Source organism: Lytechinus variegatus, chromosome 13 (assembly GCF_018143015.1).
Source record: "Lytechinus variegatus isolate NC3 chromosome 13, Lvar_3.0, whole genome shotgun sequence".
Taxonomy (NCBI): domain Eukaryota; kingdom Metazoa; phylum Echinodermata; class Echinoidea; order Temnopleuroida; family Toxopneustidae; genus Lytechinus; species Lytechinus variegatus.
In genome coordinates, this window is record NC_054752.1 from 22376380 (window position 1) to 22398878 (window position 22499).

Genomic DNA, 22499 nt, shown 5'->3' on the forward strand with positions numbered 1-22499 from the left:
CAATTCTAACATGCAAAAAGCGAACAGTGTCACAACTTACCCCGCCACATTCGCTGAAAGTAGACTGAAGCCGGCGTCGGAGGAGGGCTCGACTTACATATCACCTCTCTTTTTTCGACTGCCGGAATGACGCTGCCTTTAACTGAGTCCACCCTTTCGGCGCGGTTTGAAGGCGCCTTCACGCCGGCTTCAGTCCTGAATTGGTATAAGTCTCATTTCCAAGTATGTGACCGTCAGGCCGGCTTGACCGTCCACTGAACTAGAAATGGCGAACAATAGTTATTGCTAACAAGCAATCGAAAATGTTGACATAAAAAGTCAGAGGATTCTTGTCACGTGAAGGCGGCTGATGTGTATCATGCTAGGAGTCCACTGGGGGCGCCAGTTTGCGCCAGGTCGCGTCAATGCAAAGCAGCTATGGAAAAAACATTCGCGGCTGTAGCGCCTAGTGTCGCCATAAAGGTGCCTAGTGGCATGCAGTGGCTTAAACTCCCTCCTCCCAACTGGCGCGTGGTGGTGCGTGACGTCGCCAAAAAAAAAAAAAAAAAAAAAAAAAAAAAAAATCGAATTTGGCGACGTCACACGCCAGCTGGGAGGCAGTTCCAGCTGCGTAGCATTGGCGCGAACTGGGCGCGAACTGGCGCCGCCCAGTGGACTCCTAGCATCAGGGGGTTAATGATGTTTTGGCGCCTCCAGGCCACCTTCAGCGTATATAGATATCACCACCCAAATTACAGGCGTGAAGACGGATTCAAAGCGGGCTTCGGAAGCGGTCTCAAACCCGACGCAGGGGGCTTAGTGCGTCTTCATTTTAACTGGCCTACCTAGATAAAAAAAAACACGTTGTAAGGTAAGTCGAATTATTGACGCTATTCTGCTTTATTTTACAGGAGCAACAATGAACAAGACGAATGTTTCTGCTAATTTCGATTGGGAATGGATCCCTCTTACATGGGAATGGTGGGTCATCGTCCAACTCGTGCTTTCCGTCATCGGCATCATCGGAAACATTCTCGTCATCATCGTCGTAATCAACCGTGGGAAAACTAGATTCGCAACCGATGTTCTAATCGGAAACCTGGCATTTGCCGACTTCTTGACCTCTTTGTTGATGATACCCCGACCCCGGAGTGATCTGGTACCGGATAACTGGAAAGGAATGCTATACTGCCGGATCGAGTATTCGAATGTTTTCATGTGGATATCTACGGTTGCTTCGGTGTTTATACTCACGGTTATATCCGTGGAGCGGTTAGTTGCTGTCAAGTATCCGCTGAAATTCAAGATGATTTTTACAGCAAAGCGATCACGTCGGCTTGTTAGTTTCTCATGGATTGGGGCCACCGTATTAAATGTGAACACTTTGGCCATTTCTGCACACGATATTGAAAATCACGTTTGCAAGACCGAATTGCTAGCTCATGTAGTGCACATGACTATAGGTGTTCTGTTATTTATGTTCAAATACCTAATGCCAATCGCTATCATGATTGGCAGCTATGTTAAGATAATCCAAATACTTCGCTCTGAGGCGCGTAATTTTCAACCTGATGGACGCACTGCGTTCCATCCCGCACGGCAAATATCAAAGACAATGCGCAGGATGACGCGCACTGTCCTTATCGTCGTTATCGTATTCATCATCTGTTGGTCTCCGGATCAAATATGTTTCTTTCTCTTCAATCTCAAACTTTACCCGACGTACTTGTACTCGGATATTTACCGGGTACTCGTCTGCCTCGGATTCGTCAATTCTTGTTCAAATCCACTGATCTATTCCGTCAGAAACAAGAAATTTCGAACAGAATTATCACATTTTCTGTGTATTTCACCGTCGGATAGCAAACTCCCCTCACAGGTAAATCGTTCTGTGGTTAAGTCAGGGGGTATAAAACTGATATCAGGCCAAGTTCCCAAGTAATGTTTCATCTATTTTTGTTCTTTCTAAGAATACTCAGAAGTTTTATATATAATATAGACGCTCAAGTGCTAAAAAAATAGTAATTGCCAGCACAACCTCGGATGAATAATTCCCTGGTACGATGTTGTCAGAGCTTGGTGTGTTTGTACTCTATTCAACCCCTAAAAATCTGACCAATATGGTAGAAATATTCAAGTGATACAAATTATATGTAATAATGAGGCTTTGTGGATTGACAAAAGCTCTGCTTGCATATCTATGGTCATTTGAAACACAAAGACATCCCCTCTAGTAATGACAAAGATGTATCAAGTGAAGAACTTTTCAAGTGCATTGCTCGTACAACAAAGAGTAGCCGCATTAGAGGGATTCAAAAAATCGGAGGTTCATGGCGTTTATATCTGACGTCCCAAGACTCCCGTATAGAGCTCATCACAAAAGGCCTGAACGTTAGGAATGTCAATATCGCAGTATACGATAAAAATCCTTTCTTAAATGATGGAATGGATGGATGTATTCGTCTCATAATTGAGGACATACCCCTGTCAGCCCATGACTCCTTGATTTGTGACGAACTAGAGAGGAGAAAATATAAAACCGTTGGGAAACCCACCTACCAACGGCTCCGTGTTGATGGGCAGTTGACAGACTGTCTAACTGGAGATAGGACTGTTTACATCCAGCAACCATCCCAACCACTCCCTCGTTTCATGACGTTCGGCCTCTTCAAAGGGAGAATCTTCCACCCAGGGCAAATCACAACCAACACAAGTATGGTTGTAGTATGCTCCAACTGCTTGAACGAAGGGCACCATCGTTCAAGTTGCATTAACCCGGTTGTGTGCCGCAGTTGTAAACAACCCGGGCACATCCAGCGTGATTGCAGCAATACGACCACGCCCACCTCGCAGCAACAGGCTGATAACACCCGCACAGCAGATATCACCCCCGATGCCCAGGCGACAATTGACCAGTTCATCGCGTCCAAGCGAAATGCAGCTACACCCGTCACCGAACAGACGTCTCACCTTGACGACCCCATACCCATGGAACCAAAGATTACGCGATCTAAAAGCAGCCGCCAATCGCAACAAAAGAAAGCGTCGTCGTCCAGGCAACCGGCATATCTGAATACCTACGTAGCGAGAAAGCAAGTTCGCGAGAGTCGGCAGTCACAGAGGAAGAAACAAACACAGACGCAACAGCTTCAGGAAATGAAGAATTCGACTCATATCTATCCCCTGAAACACCTAGCCCTAAAAAACAAGGGAAAAAAACCCGTCAAGCGTAGGAGAAAACAGAAAATGTGAAGAAAAAACAATTGAACAGTAATTATTCTTGAAGGTGCAGAGATGGTCCATATCTGTTCTAACTTGAAAACGCAGAATTTACGACTCATTTCTCTTAATGTCAGAGGCATTCGGAATAAAGTAAAACGAGACGTTATATTTTCATGGTTATCTTTTCAAAAAGCGAATGTTATTTTATTACAAGAAACCTTCGTAACAACTGAACTAGAATATGTGTATAGATCAGAATGTGGTGAACTGTGCTTTTTCAACCATGGAACGAATCATTCTAAAGGCGTTGTGACTATAATAAAGAAACAGGATAACATTGAAATACTCGACACTTATGTGAAATTCGACGGAAGGGCAATTGCTTAAGTGTTAAGAAAAAAATACACTTTCTTCTAAATGTTTATGCCCCAACTATTAAATCTGAAAAAGTAATATTTTTCAAGATAATGTATAACTGGATAAGAGACATAAAACAAAAGGGTGATTTACTCGTATTTGGAGGTGATTGGAACTGTGTACAAGATCCCAAGCTTGATACCCAAGGTTGTTCACAGGCTTATAAACAAATTAAAGGGTTACAAAATATTCAGAATAAATTTAGTCTAAGTGACGTATGGCGAAAATGGTACCCACTCGGGAAGCAATTTACCTGGCGTCAATTATCGTTAGGTATATCATCTCGACTTGATTACTGGTTGATTTCTTCATCATTGTATTGTAATGTTCAAAGTACTGATATCAGACCTGCAATCAAGTGTGATCACTGTGCCATATCACTAAAATTAAGGATAGAAAGTGTTACGAGAGGAAAGGGGACATGGAAATTTAATAATTCATTATTATATGATTCTGTCTATAAGAAACATATTAAGTGTATTATAAACTCTACATCATTTCAATGCTATATGAATGCAAGAACCAAATGGGATATGTGTAAAATAAGGATTCGAGAGTTTACCATGAAATTCGCCAAACAAAAGCAAATTGAAAAGATGGAATGGTATAAAAGAACGTACGAAAAGTACATGTTATTGTGCAGGAAAGTTGACAGTGGTAATTACGAAAGAAACGACATAGCAAGAATGAACGATCTGAAAACAGATATTGAAAAATGGTATGCACATAGATGTAGGGGCGCATTTGTAAGATCTCGCGAACGGTGGATGGAATCTGGCGAAAGATCTAACAAGTATTTTCTCAATTTAGAAAAGAAAAATGGAAAACAAAAAGAAATTGACTGTATAAATAAAAATGGAAAAATCATTACTGGTAATGAAAACGTTCTTAAAGAAATAACAAATTATTACAAAGACTTATACTCAAAAAAGTCTTCAAGTGTACATTCCGAAATAAAAAAGTACCTAAAAAATACAAATTTAACTACTCTTTCTGAGGATGATGCACTGGCCTGTGAAGGCTTAATAACAGAAAAGGAATGTTTTGAAGCGTTAAAAACAATGAGAAATAACAAATCCCCTGGCAGTGATGGACTAACTGCAGAATTCTATCGGTGCTTCTGGGATGATTTGAAGTATATGTTGATCGATAGTTTAAACGAAGGCTTTGAAAGTCAAGAGTTGTCTGAAAGCCAGAAACAGGCTGTCATTACATTGTTGCATAAAAAAGGTGACAAGAGAGTAATAGACAACTGGAGACCCATTTCATTGTTGAACATTGACTACAAGATCCTTGCAAAAGCACTTTGTAAAAGATTGTATACTGTGCTAGAAAACATAGTCTCTGCAGATCAGACTGGTTATTTAAAACAACGTTCCTCTGTACAAAACATCCGCCTTGTTTTAGATACTATTGAATATTGTCACTACAAGAACTCCCCAGGGATTTTAATTTTTCTAGACTTCAAAAAAGCATTCGATAACATAAGTCACGAATTCCCTTTTCTGTTTAGACTGAGGTTTAAAGAAACTTTTAAAGTTTGGGTTAAAACTCTTTATAACAATGCGATAGGGAAGGTAATTAATAATGGTTGGGTCTCCCAAGAATTCAAAATAGAGCAAGGTGCGAGGCAGGGTTGCCCTTTATCAGGTCTCCTCTTTATACTGGTCGCCGAAGTCATGGCAGTAAGAATAAAGCAAAATGCTTACATTAATGGAATTCGAATCCCCTCAGAAAATACAGTCATGCCAGTGGGTATTGTTCAAGAGAATGTCGTTATGTCACAATAGGCAGATGACGCTGTTATATTTGTATTCTCTATAGAGTCGGGAAATTTGGCTTTGAAAGAAGTTGAAACGTTTGGTCTTTTAGCATAGCAGGCCCAAAACTAAATTTAATGAAAACAAATGCTATGTCTACCTCTTTCCAAGAAAGGGAACTGGACAATTTGGCATGGACAAACCAGCCCATAAAATACCTCGGTATATACATTTCCGCCAAACAAAAAGAATGTGAAAAAGTTTGAATTGGGATTTTGAAATTGAGAATGTGAGATCTCTTTTGAGGGTATGGAAAATGAGAAACCTGACATATTATGGAAAGATAACAATTATAAAAACACTTATTGTTTCTCAATTTGTATACATTGGGACATGTTTACCAATTCCAAAGAATACTATGACTAAACTTAACAAATTAATTTACAGTTTTCTTTGGGGTTCTAAAAAAGAAAAAGTCAAGAGAGCGGTTGTTACTCGCTCTCCAGCAAATTGGGGTTTAGATATGGTAAACTTAAGGACCAAATTCTTATAATAACAATTGTCTTGGTTCACAAAATACCTTAAAGGTGACAAGTCACAATGGAGACTATTTTTTAAATTCTGGATAAACCTCATCGGAGATGTATCGGAGGTTTTGAGAATGAACTGTTCGAGTAAAGATATGCTTTTTTTATGTATGAAGTTCAAATTACCAGAGTTTTATGTCAACCTACTTATGTACTGGAGTGAACTGAGATATGTTCATTTTCGTAACGTAAAAGACGTGTTCGATCAAGTATTATGGTACAATAGCAATATTAAACACGGAAATGACCTCTTATGTTTTAAAGAGTGGAAAGCTAACGGAATTGAAAAAGTCAGTGACCTTTTTGAAAATGGGCACTGGATATCGTGTGTCTCATTACAAAGACGATTGGGCACAAATTCATTGTTAATAAATTTCAAATTTTCTAAATTGAAAAAGGCATTTCCAAAAGTATGGGTGAGTGAAATAAGAAATACAGTTTACACCAAAGGTGAAACAGAAAATGAACCAGAAATGTTTGAAATATCATCTGGTGATTTAATTAAAGTCTGTTGCATGAAAGCAAAACATTTTTATTCATTACTAAATGAATCAGAACAAGAGAACCCCCCTGTTTCTGGGTGGTGGGAAGAAATTTGTCAACTACCAATAGATTATGAATGGAAGAACGTATTAGATTTTAAGTTGAAAAATATCAGCGATAATAAAGTGAGACAATTTAATTTCAAATTATTGCACAATATTTTGCCTTTTAAAGAAAATCTTTTTAAATGGAAGATCTCGTCAAACATTATTTGCTCATTTTGTAACGAACCTGAATCATCTATTCACATTTTGTTAAGATGCCACCAAGTTACTGATTTTTGGAAAAAGGTTCACTTTTTAATATTAGATTGGTTTCAAAAAGACATTTACTTAGAAGAAAAGATTATTGTAATTGGTTTTAAAATCAGTGAGTCTAAATTTGATTTGATTAACCTATTATTAATTTATGCACAATATGCAGTGTACAAAGTATATATGTTAAATTACTTTAAAAATAAATTGTTCAATAGTCAATCAATTTGGATGGTATTTAAAAATGATTTCAGGAATTATGTTCAGTGGAAATACAAAAATAAGAAAGATGTTTTAGAAGAACTTGAAAAGTTTCTGTTTTAGATACTCTTACCATTTCTGCATTTGTATTTACTTTTTCTTTTCTATACTTGTTGATTAATGTTGTATACATGTGATTATATTGTTACTTTGATTTTATGAAATAAAGTACCTCAGAAGAGGAAAAGAAAAAAAAAAAATCTATGGTCATTCGCTTTTGCCGGACGAGCAAGCAGTAGAGAGTTTTCGCAACTACAACCGGGACGGGCTCAAGAACACAGCAAATGCATTAAAAAAACCTTTTCAAATAACAATGAACAGCTTGAAGATTTATGTCGACAATTTTTTGATCCAGAGGCCAGTTTTATAAAGAGTTATAAGTTGTAACTTTGCCATTATGGCAACTACCTTGGTAACCTTGATTCTGATTGGCTGTTTAGTCTTGTTGCCATGGTAGGTGTCACAATGACAAAGATATAACAGAACAGCAATTTCGTCTTATTATACGTTTTGGAGCTGACGAAAAATTACAAGTAATGTCGTTTGTCCAGAATCACGGACGAAACAGCTCCTCTGATCCAGCAGCTCTCGACAAAGTCTGTTTTGTCTCGAAGTGCAGTTGACAATACATTTCCTCTGTTCCCGCAGACGTCGTGCAACGAGAAGCAAAAATTAACTTTTATCATAAATATTGTAGGCCTGTACAATTTTAAAGCGCCACCATCCCCTAACAGAGCGCCATCTCGTGAATTTAACACAGTAAAGCAACCACTTCAAAATCATATTTTTTATCGCTTTGAACTTGATAATATTGAGAAGTATATTGAGGAGTATTGATGATACTAAATCTAATATGTGAACAAGTATCTTTGCAGAGACTGATTGTTCAATCGTATTTTCTGTATGAATGGTGTGGTTCCGTTGCTATCTACTGTATTAAAGGAGTATCCAAGGTTGAAAATCATATGATTTTAACATTATGATAAAGACAAATTTGACCCCCCCCAAAAAAAAACAACTAACAAATTTCATCAGAATTGGACAAAGAATGACAGAGTTATGACATTAATAAGAAATACATTATTTTGGTGAAACGATTTACGCATGTTTTCATGAAAATTCAAGACGTCGTATATCAACACTTGTTCTTTCGTATTTTATTACATGAAAATGATACTTATTCAACTTTATCCAAAAACAATGTTGGAATAAATTTGATTGAATACATTAGATATTCACTGCTGCAACTCATTTTGTTATACCATGTATATTATAGGGAGACATACTTACATGTATGAAAATATGAAATAATCACGGTTTCATGTAATGAAAAAAAAAAAAGAAAGGCTGGGTATGTGACATCATCTAACCTGATAAATATTAATGATGACGTGCACATAAATGTTTTCACAAAATATTGCTAAAGTTTAAAACATACTAACCTCATTATTTGTTATCAGATTTCGATGAAATTCTCAGCTTTTGCTCAGTGAGTTCTACTCTGTTTTATTTATTATTTCAAACTGGGAATACCCTTTAAATGTGGATATTTATTCTTCAAAGGTTTGTTGACGACATGACGACGATGACACTATTAAAAGTAATACAATAGAAGTTGTTTTTGTCTGTGATGTTGATGTGGGGGTGGCGGCGGTGGCCGGTTGTAGTAATAAGAAAATTACAACCAACAAAAGCAACATAAAAAGTTGTCGTAGAAGTAGTAGTAGAAGTACTATGAATAGTAATACACTGTTAAAAAACCCGATTTTTACAGAAAAAATAATATTTTGCAGAAAGCAATAACATAATCATTCTGTAAATTCATAAAACGGAAAATTTTCGGCAGTTTAACAGAACAGGCCTGTTTAAAAAGGGAAAAGGGTGTTTTCTTTAAGGAAATTTTAAGGTTATATACACCAAATATTAATTTCCTATAAGATTACGCAATCTGACAAGATTACAGGTGTTCTCGAGACTCTGCTGCAGGAACCTCCTTAACAGTGTAGAAGTAGAAATTACAACATAAGGCAAAGTAATAGAAGAAATAATGGTATGAGATACAGTAGAAGTAATAACATAGTAGCAAGAAATTATAGTAACAGTTGTAATGGTGGCGACGATGATAATGATGATGATGATGATAATGATGAACAATAATGCTGATAATGGAATACTACATTATGAGATACTATTCTTACTCCTCCTCCTCATCATATTCTAATTATAATAATGCTTTTGCATTTTCCGTTGTATCTGAATTATAGCGCACAACTCTAACCCCTTTCGAGGGGGGGGGGGGAAGAAGAGACTCGAAATTGAAAAAAAATGATGTCAAGCTCCATATCAATTCAGTTTAGATTGTCTGAAAAGGGAACTGACATAATACTCATAGCTAGACAATCCAGCTCTAATATCAAAGTGACGATTTCTTTTTACAAGCTCACAATAGCCCTTATGGATAAACCAAAATATAGTCCTATTTTCTTGGGAAATTGATACATGTATAAAAAGGATTTCGATCAAGGTTGATCTATATGACAATATTATGACCTACTTGAACCAACACTTGAGAAATAGGCTAATCAGGATGATAATAGTAACTCTTCTCGACATGCAGACGTGACCTTGATGAAAGTACAACTTACATTGAGAATAACTTGTAACAGTCCTCCGCGCAAAATGGTAAAATGCCTATGATATAAATAAACAAGAAGGGAAAATAATGAGTGAAAAGTAACAAGAGGGGGAGTTGAAAAGAATAGGAAAGAGAAAATGAGGGAGCTTGTGTGTGTGTGGCGGGGGGGGGGGGAAATTCCTGTCATCCTTCAATTTATCATATTTTTTACATTTTCTCCGAGGAAAAAGTTTGTGAATGATCATGGGGTTGAGTGCCTTATTGTAACTGCTGTTCAAATTCATAGCAGTTTGTGAAAAATGAAATTTTCCCGTATAATGTCTTAGGTCAACCTACGAACAGCTATATAATTACAGTTAAAATACTTTATACAACTTAGTTTACTATATGAACTGATACAGCGTGGTTTACAAATTAAACAAGATATCAGAGAATAAACAGTGATGATAGATTTATGAAAGTTGAATGTTGTTGTTTTCAATGTTCATAACATTTGTTTAGACTCTTTAAACTTTAAAAGAACAACAAACATGGCATCGTATAGTAAAATTTCAATCTAAACACCATAGAGGGTGGAAAGAGGAATATAATCATTTAAAGAGTCAATGAGCCCCCATCCCCCTCCATAATTTTCCCTCTCCTCTGTTATTGTTTAAACCCCCCCCCCACCCCTTCTTGCTACTTTTCACTGATCATATTCACTTCTTTCTCCTTTGTTTCATAGCCATTTTACCATTTTGCACTAAGGATTTCATTCCCTGTCAAGGTTGCGACTGGACTCGGGCCGGCCCCGGGCTCCCCGATTCCCAGATGTAACAGGGGTCTATATGTAAATTATACTTTCACCAAGGTCACATATGAATATCGAGAAGAGTGACTTGAACTATTATTATACTGAGAAATGGGATAGTACCCTTCACTTTGATGAAGCGCTTTAGATATTCCAACCTGGTACTGCAATACACCCAATAACAAGTTAATTTGAATGATTATAGAAATGTAAAATGTGCACAGCACTGAAAATTCTATTCCGTTAAAGAAGATTTATATGTTGATAAAGCTATGGATTATTTATAAAATTTGTTTCAATACTTGCAAAAAAAATAGTTTCACACAAATCACCTGTCTGCCTAATTTCCACGTGTGCTCTGTCATGACTTGAAGATCAAAGGGGGAAGGACGGGTCGCCCCTACCTCCTTTTGCACGCACGCGCCCCCATTGGTATATCCGACGAATGCCGATATCCTGTTGACTTTGATACCCCCTTGTTTTCAGTTACCTTGGATGTAAGAGGTCCTTTAAATCACCCAGATTAAATCGGAGCAAAAAATAACTCCACATATTTTAAGTGATATTTTACATCGTTCACAAGACAGTAGTGCACCTTCAAAATATTCAATATCAACATTTAAATACATTTATAAAAACTTATTTATTAATTGCGATTTTATTTTAACTCCCACGTTTCGAAATCTTAGTATGAATGGCTTATACAAACCTATTAATTGCCGAACAAAGCAGATGACCAAAAAATCTAGCCAGACATTTAAAAAAAAAAATTATTAAAATAAAATACATTTTAACAATAACAGTATGAATAAAAGATCAGCTCGCAAGCTGTTAAATATAATTATAATAGTCTACATAGGCTCAAATAAAGGAGGTGGAAAATATGTTACAAATAATGTAGCAATAATAATAATAATAACAATAATGATAACAATAATAATAATATTTGTAGGGCGCTTTATACTGGTGAATAATATCGGTTCTTAGTGCGAGGGCCATGAATGAAATTATTGGAATATGATGAACGTAGGGATCTGACAGAAGAGGAAGAACGAAGGGAAATAAGGTCTTGGAGATATTTGGGTGACATATTATTGGTAATTTTGTATACAATGAGTAGAATTTTGAACGTTATGCGAGAGTGAACCGGAAGCCAATGAAGTGATCGGAGAATAGGGGTGATGTGTTAAAAATTTGTTATCAAAATAAAATATATTTTAACAATAACAGTATGAATAAAGCATCAGCTCGCAAGCTGTTAAGTATAATTATGATAATAGTCTACATAGGCTCAAATAAAGGAGGTGAAAAATTTATTACAAAGAATTTAGCAATAATAATGATAACATTTGTAGGGCGCTTTATACTGGTGAATACTATCGGGACTTAGTCATGTTAGTGCGAGGGCCATGAATGAAATTATTGGAATATGATGAACGTAGGGATCTGACAGAAGAGGAAGAACGAAGGGAAATAAGGTCTTGGAGATATTTGGGTGACATATTATTGGTAATTTTGTATACAATGAGTAGAATGTTGAACGTTATGCGAGAGTGGACCGGAAGCCAATGAAGTGTTCGGAGAATAGGGGTGATGTGTTCGTGTTTCTTGCTCAAGGTTACCATTCTCGCTGCAGTGTTGAGGATTCGCTGGAGGGGAGAGCTGGAAGAAATTGGTAGGCCGGCAAAGAGGGAGTTGCAGTAGTCTAGATGGGATGAGACGAAGTCATGAATGAGTTTTTCAGTAGAGGCTTGGTCGAGTATAGTCGCCTGACCTTACCAATCCTAAATAAAACCCGTGATGGTGATTTGCAGGTGTTCATGATAAGTGGCTGGAGCCGAGGGTAAGGTGCTTGTCTAAAGTGCACTCTAAAAACAAATGAGTAAAAAATCACTAGTTAATAGGGTCAGCTGGGTGCAACTGTTATTCTAGAACAGAGATATTTCTGACTAGAATATGTGTCAGAAATGTGAATATCAGTGATTGCTCCCAGCTGACTACTGGTCTAGTCAATTTGACTGATTTGTTTTAAGAGTGTGACACCAAGGTATTTTACAGAGTCAGACATAGGCTCCGTAGCTCTAAATTGCGATGAAAGATGTACCAGTTCTGATTTAGCTTCGTTGAGACTAATTCGAATTGTAAAAAAAAATAGAAACAATACCATTAGGGTTAAATGGCATAACTAAAAAAGGTTAAAGACAGAGGGAGATGCAAAACTAAATTATAAAACAAAGAGTATTGTGATCAAATTGAAAAGGGAAAAATAGAATAAGAGGGAGGTTAGGCATCTTGTCATCGAATATACGAAAAAATAACATCTAACCAAACATCTATCTAACCATCAAGCTCAATAATTATCTCGTATCCATATCTAAAAAAATAAAACGGCATTATGGCTGGCCAGTCAAACCAAGCATTGATGATTCACAAATAGTAAAAATCCTGGAAAGCGTTTCGTGAAAGGAGTTGTCAAATGTTGAGTCCGACAAAGTCGACATTATCCGACAGTTACCATAGTAACAGCGCTTCACAACCAATCAAAATCAATTGGGAAGAATTGCCAGATCTGACTAATTGTAAAGACGACAAATGTAGATGAAACGCTTTCCTGAATTATGGAAATGCTTGCGTTTGTATTTTTTTCTCAAATCAAATTTTCACAAGAGGCAACCATTTTGCTAACTATCGATTTCAAATAAATATTGTATTTACTCGACCATGGACGGACAAGAATTCAACGGTGTTACCACAAGGTTTGTGTTGAATCTGATATCTATTCTGCAACTATATTGATTTTTTTCCCAAAGGTGTGCGCCAGGGTTCCTTTTATTTGAACAGGTCTATCGTGTTGATGTTCCCAAGCACGCAATCGTAGCTTGGATCTTAGGTTACATAGTAGACTTGTTAACTGCAAAAAAAGGGCTTACGGCTGCATTTTTGAGTACAAATGTCCCACTTGGCACAAATGTTCCTTGAGTCAAAAGAAAAAGATTCATCCAAAGAGACACGCTGTATCTATGCAAATAAGCAAGAAATTTGCATAAATTTGCATATTATGTCGAAATAGTAAAAACAAGTAATTCAGAATAAATATTTCAACAGAACTGCCCTAAAATTGGAAATAAAGACTTAGGGTAAGACAGGGAAGAAAACTGTTATAAAATAATTGGGATATCCTTGTTTATTATTACCTAATTTACATAAATTATGCAAATTATAATTCAAAACAGAGTATTCTTTCAAGAATCCTGAACTGTTTTTATAAATAACAGCAATTAATACAAAATGTCAACATTCTACATGAAAGAGAATATATTAGCGAAAACATCGATATGCTTCATGACAGTATTAGTGTCTTAATTTGCTTAGAAAGAGGGCAAATATGTCAAAATGTATGACGTGATATTGCGCTAAAACGAGACCAAAACAACCTCTATGTCACAGTCACACTCACGAATCGGACAATAAAGCGATCAATGGTATGTCATTCGAGATAACACAATCTCAACACAATAGCTTCCATCGGCTTCTCGTATCGCTTTTGTTGGTGTGTCTGCCACACCGTAATCTGTGATACATACGGGCAAAATGCATTTCGGTATCGGTAAAACACTATTAATTTTTTTTTATTTGTTTCTAATTGGTTTCTCTTGGAAAATTTACAGGAGACATTGCTTTGCTGGTTACTGCTTAAATGAAGCTCTGGCACATGAATCATGACGAATGTACCCCACATCAATCCATATTTTAACTTTGTTAAAATATATGTCTTTTGGAGACCCCGAAGTGGCAAAACTGCATTTCCCCGCGGCATTCTCGCTACTTTACAAAACCAGTTTGACTTGTATTATCGACTTGGAAAAGACAGATGTATGAGACATCAGTGAACATGTTTCCTGAAGATAGTTTTTGTTTTATTATTTAAGCCTATACGTCCACGGGAGCCCTCCGAATTTACTCCATCCTCTCTCTGTATTTCGACACTAAATAAAAAAATATCGTGTTTAAAAACCACCGGCAAGGCAAGTTGCGTTTTTGGTATGATAAAGCAACTTTTATATCTATATTTCATATTTATCTATATTAATAATATTATTAATGTTATTAGTATTATTATTATTGTTCTGCAGTTTGTAATAATGTTCTAGCACAGTAAAGGCTATAACCGAACAGGAGCATGCCTAGGATACCCTTTTCCCTTTTGGTTTTATGTATTCAAAAATAGTTTGTCTTTAGAACTCTTAAAAGATTACTTTTGTTTGTATCAGGGGCGGAAATTTCTCCCAAAAGGTAGGGGGGACAAGGGTCTGGAAAATTTGACAAGCAAAAAAATAAAACGCTATTACCTAAAATTAAAGGTCATTTTGACGAAAATATATTTGACAAGCAAAAAAAAAATTAATAAAAAAAAGGTCATCTCGTCCCAAAACGTACGTTTTATTCCCATTTTGAGTGATATATTTCTTAGCATCACCAAAGACCCAAAAAAGTAGGGGGACATTTGATATTGTGTCCCCCTACTATTTTGAGTAGGGGGCCACGTCCCCCCTGGGATTTCCGCCCATGGTTTGTATTGATATCTTGGAATAGATTGAGGAGAAAATACTCTACAATTGACATGTAGAAGAGCTGTAGTACATTGAAAAAAAGCCACACGTAAGCTCTAAAATACTCAAACCCCTTTATTGCTTCCACTCTATGTTCAGAGCCCATTAGGGAGAAAGATACATTTCTACTACACACAGTAAAGCCTCTTTACTTTCTCCTCTTGAAAAAAACAAACATAGAAGGCATTGTTTTATATCTCATAAAATAAGTTCGTGTACATGACGGTGGCCTGTCAAAGTTGCCCAACCCTTTATTTTGTTTTAACAATATATATTTAGAATATCGTCTAAATGAAGCCCTCATCTGGAAAAGGGCACTTATTAAAGGCAGCATCTACATTACATAGAGGAGGCCCTGGTACTTGGAAGCGTGGGCTGAAGCACAACGCAAGATTTTCCGGACGAGGGGGGGGGGGTACTGCGCGTGTTATTCTCGATAGATAGCACCCCCTGGAATTCCGGCAGATGTGACAAAACGAAAAAAAAAGAAACGTTACCCAAAAAAATCATTTTGTAATGCAATCCTTTTTGTTTATTTCCTGTAAAATTTATTGATGTAAATTTGAAAAACGAAAAAGGTTCAATGTAAAATTTTGGTCCCAAGAAATCAAACAAGCTTCAGCCCCCTCTTCCAAGTGCCAAGGCCTCCTCTATATAATGTAGATGCTGCCTTTAATAAGTGCCCTTTTCCAGATGAAGGCTTCATTTAGACGATATTCTAAATATATATTGTCAAAACAAAATAAACGGTTTTTGGCAACTTCGACAGGCCACCGTCACGTACACGAACTTATATTATGAGAAATAAAACAATGCCTTCTATGTTTGTTTTTTTCCAAGAGGAGAACGCAAAGAGGCTTTACTGTGTGTAGTAGAAACAGTGGCGTAACTACGGGGGGGCATGGGGGGCACGTGCCCCCCAATCGGCTGGCCAAAAAAAAGGGGGAAAGGGAGAAAAAGCGGGAGAAAGAGAAACGTAGTGGGGAAAGAAGAAATTATGCTCATTATAAATGTTATATTATATTATAATTATGTTATATTACATGAAAAAGCATTTTTTTCAAACTTTATGAAACATTATTTGCTCACAGGGCCTATGACTCTATTGTTCCTGGTGCTCGCATAGACCGTTTAAAGAGATAAATAATCCTGATGTACTAAAACCTCCTGTTTTCAAATCAATACTGTACACCAATTACATTACCTCGCAATTCGAGTCATATTTTTTTCATGTAGTGACATTTGCTCTTTTTTATGACTACTTAAATTGATTGCCCTATTTAAGGTCTAATATAAAACATTTCCTGTCCGTGCTAACGTTCGCATTAGTTGTTTGGTGAGATGTCTACTCTTCAATGAATTTCTAAAATCAGTCCTTAAAATGTCTAGTTTTCTGATCTCAATATCAAAAATTTTCAGCTCGCGCTTCGCGCTCGCATCATTTGGTTAATGAAATACGTACAGTCTTAGTGAATTCCTGCAAACAAACATGACTTAGAATGCCCCTCTTTAGGTCTGAATTTCCGAAATTTTCAGCTCGCGCTTCGCGCTCGCAGTATTTGATTAGTGAAATGCGTATGATAATCATGATTACCATGTCTTCAAAAAATGCTTAATGTGTTTATATGTAATTCTAACAAAATCAGCAAAGGTTGGTACTAGCATTAGATGACTTTGCTGAGATATGTATAATCTTAATGGATTCCTAAAATATATTCCCCAATTTGGGTCAATATATACAAAAATTTCAGCTCGCGCTTCGCATTGTATAGCGAGGCAGGTACATATCATGATTACAAAAAAAAATTGCTTATAATGTCCCTTTTTAGGTCTGAATATCAATACAAACAAAAGTAATCTTTTAAGAGTTCTAAAGACAAACTATTTTTTAATACATAAAACCAAAAAGGGAAAGGGTATCCTAGGCATGCTCCTGTTGGGTTATAGCCTTTACTGTGCTAGAGCACTATTACAAACGGCCGAACAATAATAGTAATAATAATAATAACAATAATAATATTAATAATAATTATAATAACAATATTAATAATAATTATAATAATATCAATAATGATGAATGTAAATATAAAGATATAGATATAAAAGTTGCTTTATTATAACAAAAAATACCGCAATTTGCCTTGCCGATGGCTTTAAAACAAGATATTTTTTGTATTTAAAGTCGAAATACGAAGAGGGGATGGGGTAAATTTGAAAGGCTCCCGTTGGCTTAAATAAACAAAAATATTTTTTTTCAGGAATCATGTTGTCTGATGTCTCATACATCTGTGTTTTCCAAGTAGATAATACAAGTCAAACTGGTTTTGTAAAGTAGCGGGAATGCCGGGGAGATGCAGTTTTGCCACTTTGGGGTCTCCAAAAGATATATATTTTAACAAAGTTAAAATATGGATTGAGGTAGGGTACATTCGTCATGATTCATGTGCCAGAGCTTCATTTAAGCAGTAACCTGCAAAGCAATGTCTCCTGTAAATTTTCCAAGAGAAACAAATAAAACAAAATTAATAGTGTTTTACCGATACCGAAATGCATTTTGCCCGTATGTATCACAGATTACGATGTGGCAGACACACCAACAAAAGCGATACGAGAAGCCGATGGAAGCTATTGTGTTGATTGTGTTATCTCGAATGACATACCATTGATCGCTTTATTGTCCGATTCGTGAGTGTGACTGTGACATAGAGGTTGTTTTGGTCTCGTTTTAGCGCAATATCACGTCATACATTTTGACATATTTGCCCTCTTTCTAAGCAAATTAAGACACTAATACTGTCATGAAACATATCGATGTTTTCGCTAATATATTCTCTTTCATGTAGAATGTTGACATTTCGTATTAATTGCCGTTATTTATAAAACAGTTCAGGATTCTTGAAAAAATACTCTTTTTAAAATTATAATTTGCATAATTTATGTAAATTAGGTAATAATAAACAAGGATAGCCCAATTATTTTATGACAGTTTTCTTCCCTGTCTTACCCTAAGTCTTTATTTCCAATTTTAGGGCAGTTCTGGTGAAATATTTATTCTGAATTACTTGTTTTTCCTATATCGACATAATATGCAAATTTATGCAAATTACTTGCTTATTTGCATAGATACAGCGTGTCTCTTTGGATGAATCTTTTTCTTTTGACTCAAGGAACATTTGTGCCAAGTGGGACATTTGTACCCAAAAATGCAGCGTTCAACCTCTTAACAAGTCTACTAACAGTGGCTTTCAAAAGTTAGTGAACCCAGTTGCGGATCTAGCTTATTTCCAAGGGGGGGGGGGGAACCAGCAGGAGGATCATCAGCCAAACCTGCCAGCCGGTTTGTTGTTGTTGTTGTTGCTATTTTGAACCTCTATAAGTGAAGTTTTTCTGCCATCTACTAACGCAAAGAAGACCTTAACAGGCAGTTCATGATAACATCTTTTCACATTATTTAACAGTTTAAAATGTACAGTTATATCCAGAGTTATCATGTTGGCTATTAACTTAATAAGTTACTAACAAAATTCTATAAACTATCTATGATTATATAAATGATATGGTAATCAAGCTACATATCTTTGTGAAAATTTTCTTGGTAGAATAATTGCGTAAACTTAAACACGTTAATTGATTTATTTACATTAGCTGAAAAGTTTCATATACATGTACTGACCTGAAAAATTACCCGTTTGCATTGATTCTTGAATAGAATACATGTCTCACCAATCAAATAATGCGAGTGCTAAGCGCGACCCGAAATTTTTAATTTCTCGACCTGAAATCTGGATGTTCTAAGCACATTTTGTAGCCATGAATATAGGCCTAACTTATTGATGCCAGCGTGAAGCGCGAACTGAAATTCTAATTTTCCGACATGAAACCTGGACATTTTAAGCACTGTTTGTTATCATTAACAATATGCGTATCTCACTAAAATTCAAGCGAGCGCGAAGGTGGGTTTAAATAATATACACACCTGAAAAGAGTTATATAAATGACTATTCAGTGACTCATGAACAGAATATATTTCTCACCAATCATATATTACGAGCGCAAAGCGCGAGCCGACATTTTTTGAAATTCTGATTGAAGACTAGAAAGGTCAACATCTTTTTGCAATCAGGTGGGTATCTAAATGAACAATTAATGCGAGCGCGAAGCGCGAGCTGTTTTTTTTTTATAGATTACTTAGATTTAATCCTTAAACAGGAAATTAAGTAACCATCAGTAACCATGAACAGGTTTGGTATATATCTAAATAATTGACGCAAGCTCGAAGAGCAAGATTATTTTTTTTCACTTTCAGAGATGAAAACTTGACATTCTCAGCTCGTTTTTCAATCAAGAACAGGATGTTTATATCATTAAAAAAATCGATGCGAGCGCGAAAATTTTTGGTTTTCCGACCTGAAAAATAGACATTCTAAGCACTTTTGGTAATCATGCACATGATTTTTTTTCTTGGCACCCGGGGGGGGGGAAACCCCCTTCTAAAATCTCGAAATTTAGATCCGCCACTGGGCACCCACTAGAAAATGAATATATTAAATAAAGCTTTTAAGTTCTGCCGTGTTTAAGATATTTGATTGTGAATTCAGGGGCCCGTTGCAGAAAGAGTTGCGTTTAAACGCAAGTCAAAAAATCAATCACAAGTCCAAAATGCGCGCTGTTGATTGGTTGAAAATCAAGTTGCGCATGATTTTTAGAGTTGCGATCGATTGCAACTCTTTCTGCAACGGGCCTCTGGTGATCTTCAAAGTTTGTTTTTCTGGGCTCGCCGAACAGTGTAGTGTTGTTGTCTACATTTAAAACTCAGCATGAAGGAGTGCATTTTGGATGGGGATCACTTTCTTTTGAACACAACTGTATACTGGTAAGTTTGAGTTGGCGAAAAATTGAATTTAAAGAGTAGTAAGCAACCAAATTATTTCTACTTTAATTTTCCTTAACAACGAGATCCATAATAAAAATGTAAAATAAATAATCAATTTACATCACAAGTAGCCCTTTAATTATATGGACTGTTAAAAAAAATGAAGATTTTGCAGAAGAACCTAAAAAGAACAGATTTTAAAGAAATTAACAACCAAATTATTCTGTAAAAATTGATATAGCGGGAAATATTTTTTACAATTTTTGTACAATTGTACAAAAAAGGGGAAAAAGTTTTATTACAATAAATGTGTAAGGTTACATTATACCATGTATGTACACATTGCAGTAAGATTACAGGTGTTCTCGAGACTCTTCTGCAGGATTTTGTTTTTAAGTAGAAATTTTCTAACAGTGTATGCCTAGCTATATCTTCTCTCGAGTCAGTGTATGTGAATTATTATTTGAGATTATACTTGTGATTTGTACTTCTAATTAGAGTAATATATTTAAAGCACACAGATGCGAACCAGCCGCCGCAACGACCTCACGTCCTCAATTAAGCGAGTCTGGCCAGATTCCTTACCCATAATGCAATATTCTGAGACGCGTAGTCTTGCAATATAAACCCACTTGAATGATAACACACTAATTCACTATTCAACGTATTCATACCACAATAATTATCTTACCAGATCGAAAAAGAATACATCCCCCCCCAAAAAAAATAGTTTCTCCACAGAAATAAAATTTAAGGCTATTTCATTATCTGTATTACTAAAAACTCAAAGAAATAAAATTTTAGACAATCTTATTCTCTGTTTTACTAAAAATTCAAAAGGGTATATTTCATATATATACTAGCTATTGAAAAAGCCCAATTAAAGGTCAAGTCCATCCAAAAAAAATGTTGATCAATCGAGAAAAATCAAAGAAGCATAACGCTAAAAGTTTCATCATAATCGGATGTAAAATAACAAAGTTGTGATGTTTTTAAGTTTCGCTTATTTTTTACATAATAGTCATATGCACAATTTAGTCACATGCAAATGAGAGAATCGATGATGTCCCTCACTCACTATTTCTTTTTTTTATTGTTGGCATTATACAATATTCCATTTTTTTACAGATTTAACAATAAGGGCCAATTTGAATGAGCCATAGAATTTTAAAACAATGGTGATATCACATGTTTAGGGAGGAATAAAATTAAGTATCACATGACACAAGGAGAAAATTAGAATATTTCATATTTCATATAATGAAAAAAAGAATATAGTGAGTGGGTGATATCATCAGGTCCCATTTGCATACCGACAAGGATATGCATATTTTTGCTCTCTGAAATTAAGCAAAATTTAAAATTTCATAACTTCTTTATTTTGCATCCGATTTTGAAGAAATTTTCAGTGTTGTGCTTGTTTGATTTATCTCTTTTTATTCAAATCAACTTTTTGTTGGGGTGGACTTGCCCTTTAATGAGAAACCATACAGTGTTGGTCAGTTGGCTCCTTTTTTAGTGTTCGAAATTTTCTATTCATTTTCAAAAACTTTATTTATTTATTCATTCATGTATTTATTTGATTTATTACATTTATTTTATGGGGTAATCAAACCTCATTGTCAACTTCTTATTCAAAATTCTAAACAAGTTGTGTTTTAGAAATATGGATTTTGATATGCCTGTTTTCTTTATAGAGAAAATAATTCCTTGCAATAAAAATGACATTTTCTAAAATTTATTTTGCACTAAGCTTCTTTTTTAAAATAAAAGCCATAGAAAGACACTCAATGGAGGGAAATTTGGCATAAGTATACTTTGCACACGAGCTTTGACAAAACAGAAAAATTCCCTATTATAGTTTTTAATATGAAAAAAAGGAATCATAATTGAAATCCGCTTATTATAAGGCGATTATACAAAAGCGCTTTCAGATTGTCATACTACCGTTAGGCGTTATGCCTACATTTTGTTCATGATAATGCATATGTTGTAAAATAATATCCTGGCACAGCCTGGTTAAAACAACTACTTTAAGGTTCATTACAGCGGTGTATAAAAATTCTGAACAGCGCTTTTATTCTGTGGGAGATTTTGGAAGTTCACTTGTCCACGAGTTTGACCTTTTGAAATGCAATGTAAAAAAACAAAAGCATGCGACGGATCCCGGCTAAAACAAATATTTGAAACCATTTGATCACAGAGCGGCGATCGATCTCGACAAAATAATACTGTGGCATCACGTGAACAAAGGCATCATTATTACGCGGTTATCTTGGATCAGTGGCGTCATCGAGGTGGATACGACAGGTAGACGGACTTTTTCTCGTTCTGGGGCCCGTTGCAGAAAGAGTTGCGTTTAAACTCAAGCCAAAAAATCAATCGCAAGTCTCAAATGCGCGCTGCTGATTGGTTGAAAATCAAGTTGCGCATGATTTTTAGAGTTACGATTGATTGCAACTCTTTCTGCAACGGGCCCATGATGTTTTGTGGCAAATTGTTGAAAACCCCCGCTTTATACGGACGATGACAAAGTGTTGTTTTGTTCATTGCTACAAATGCGGCAAC

The 22499-nt window shown here is 35.9% G+C and overlaps 1 protein-coding gene across 1 annotated transcript; it reads left to right on the forward strand.

The window, feature by feature from the left end:
- Window positions 1–898: 898 nt before the first annotated feature.
- LOC121425964 (nociceptin receptor-like) lies at window positions 899–1981 on the forward strand. Its single transcript, XM_041622094.1, has one exon. It carries the CDS (start codon window positions 899–901, stop codon window positions 1919–1921), a length of 1023 nt encoding a protein of 340 aa, XP_041478028.1. The 3' UTR covers window positions 1922–1981.
- Window positions 1982–22499: the final 20518 nt, after the last annotated feature.

Bases quoted from the DNA above. Each gene is read 5' to 3' on its own strand.
- LOC121425964 (XM_041622094.1), top strand. From the start codon at position 899: ATGAACAAGACGAATGTTTCTGCTAATTTCGATTGGGAATGGATCCCT.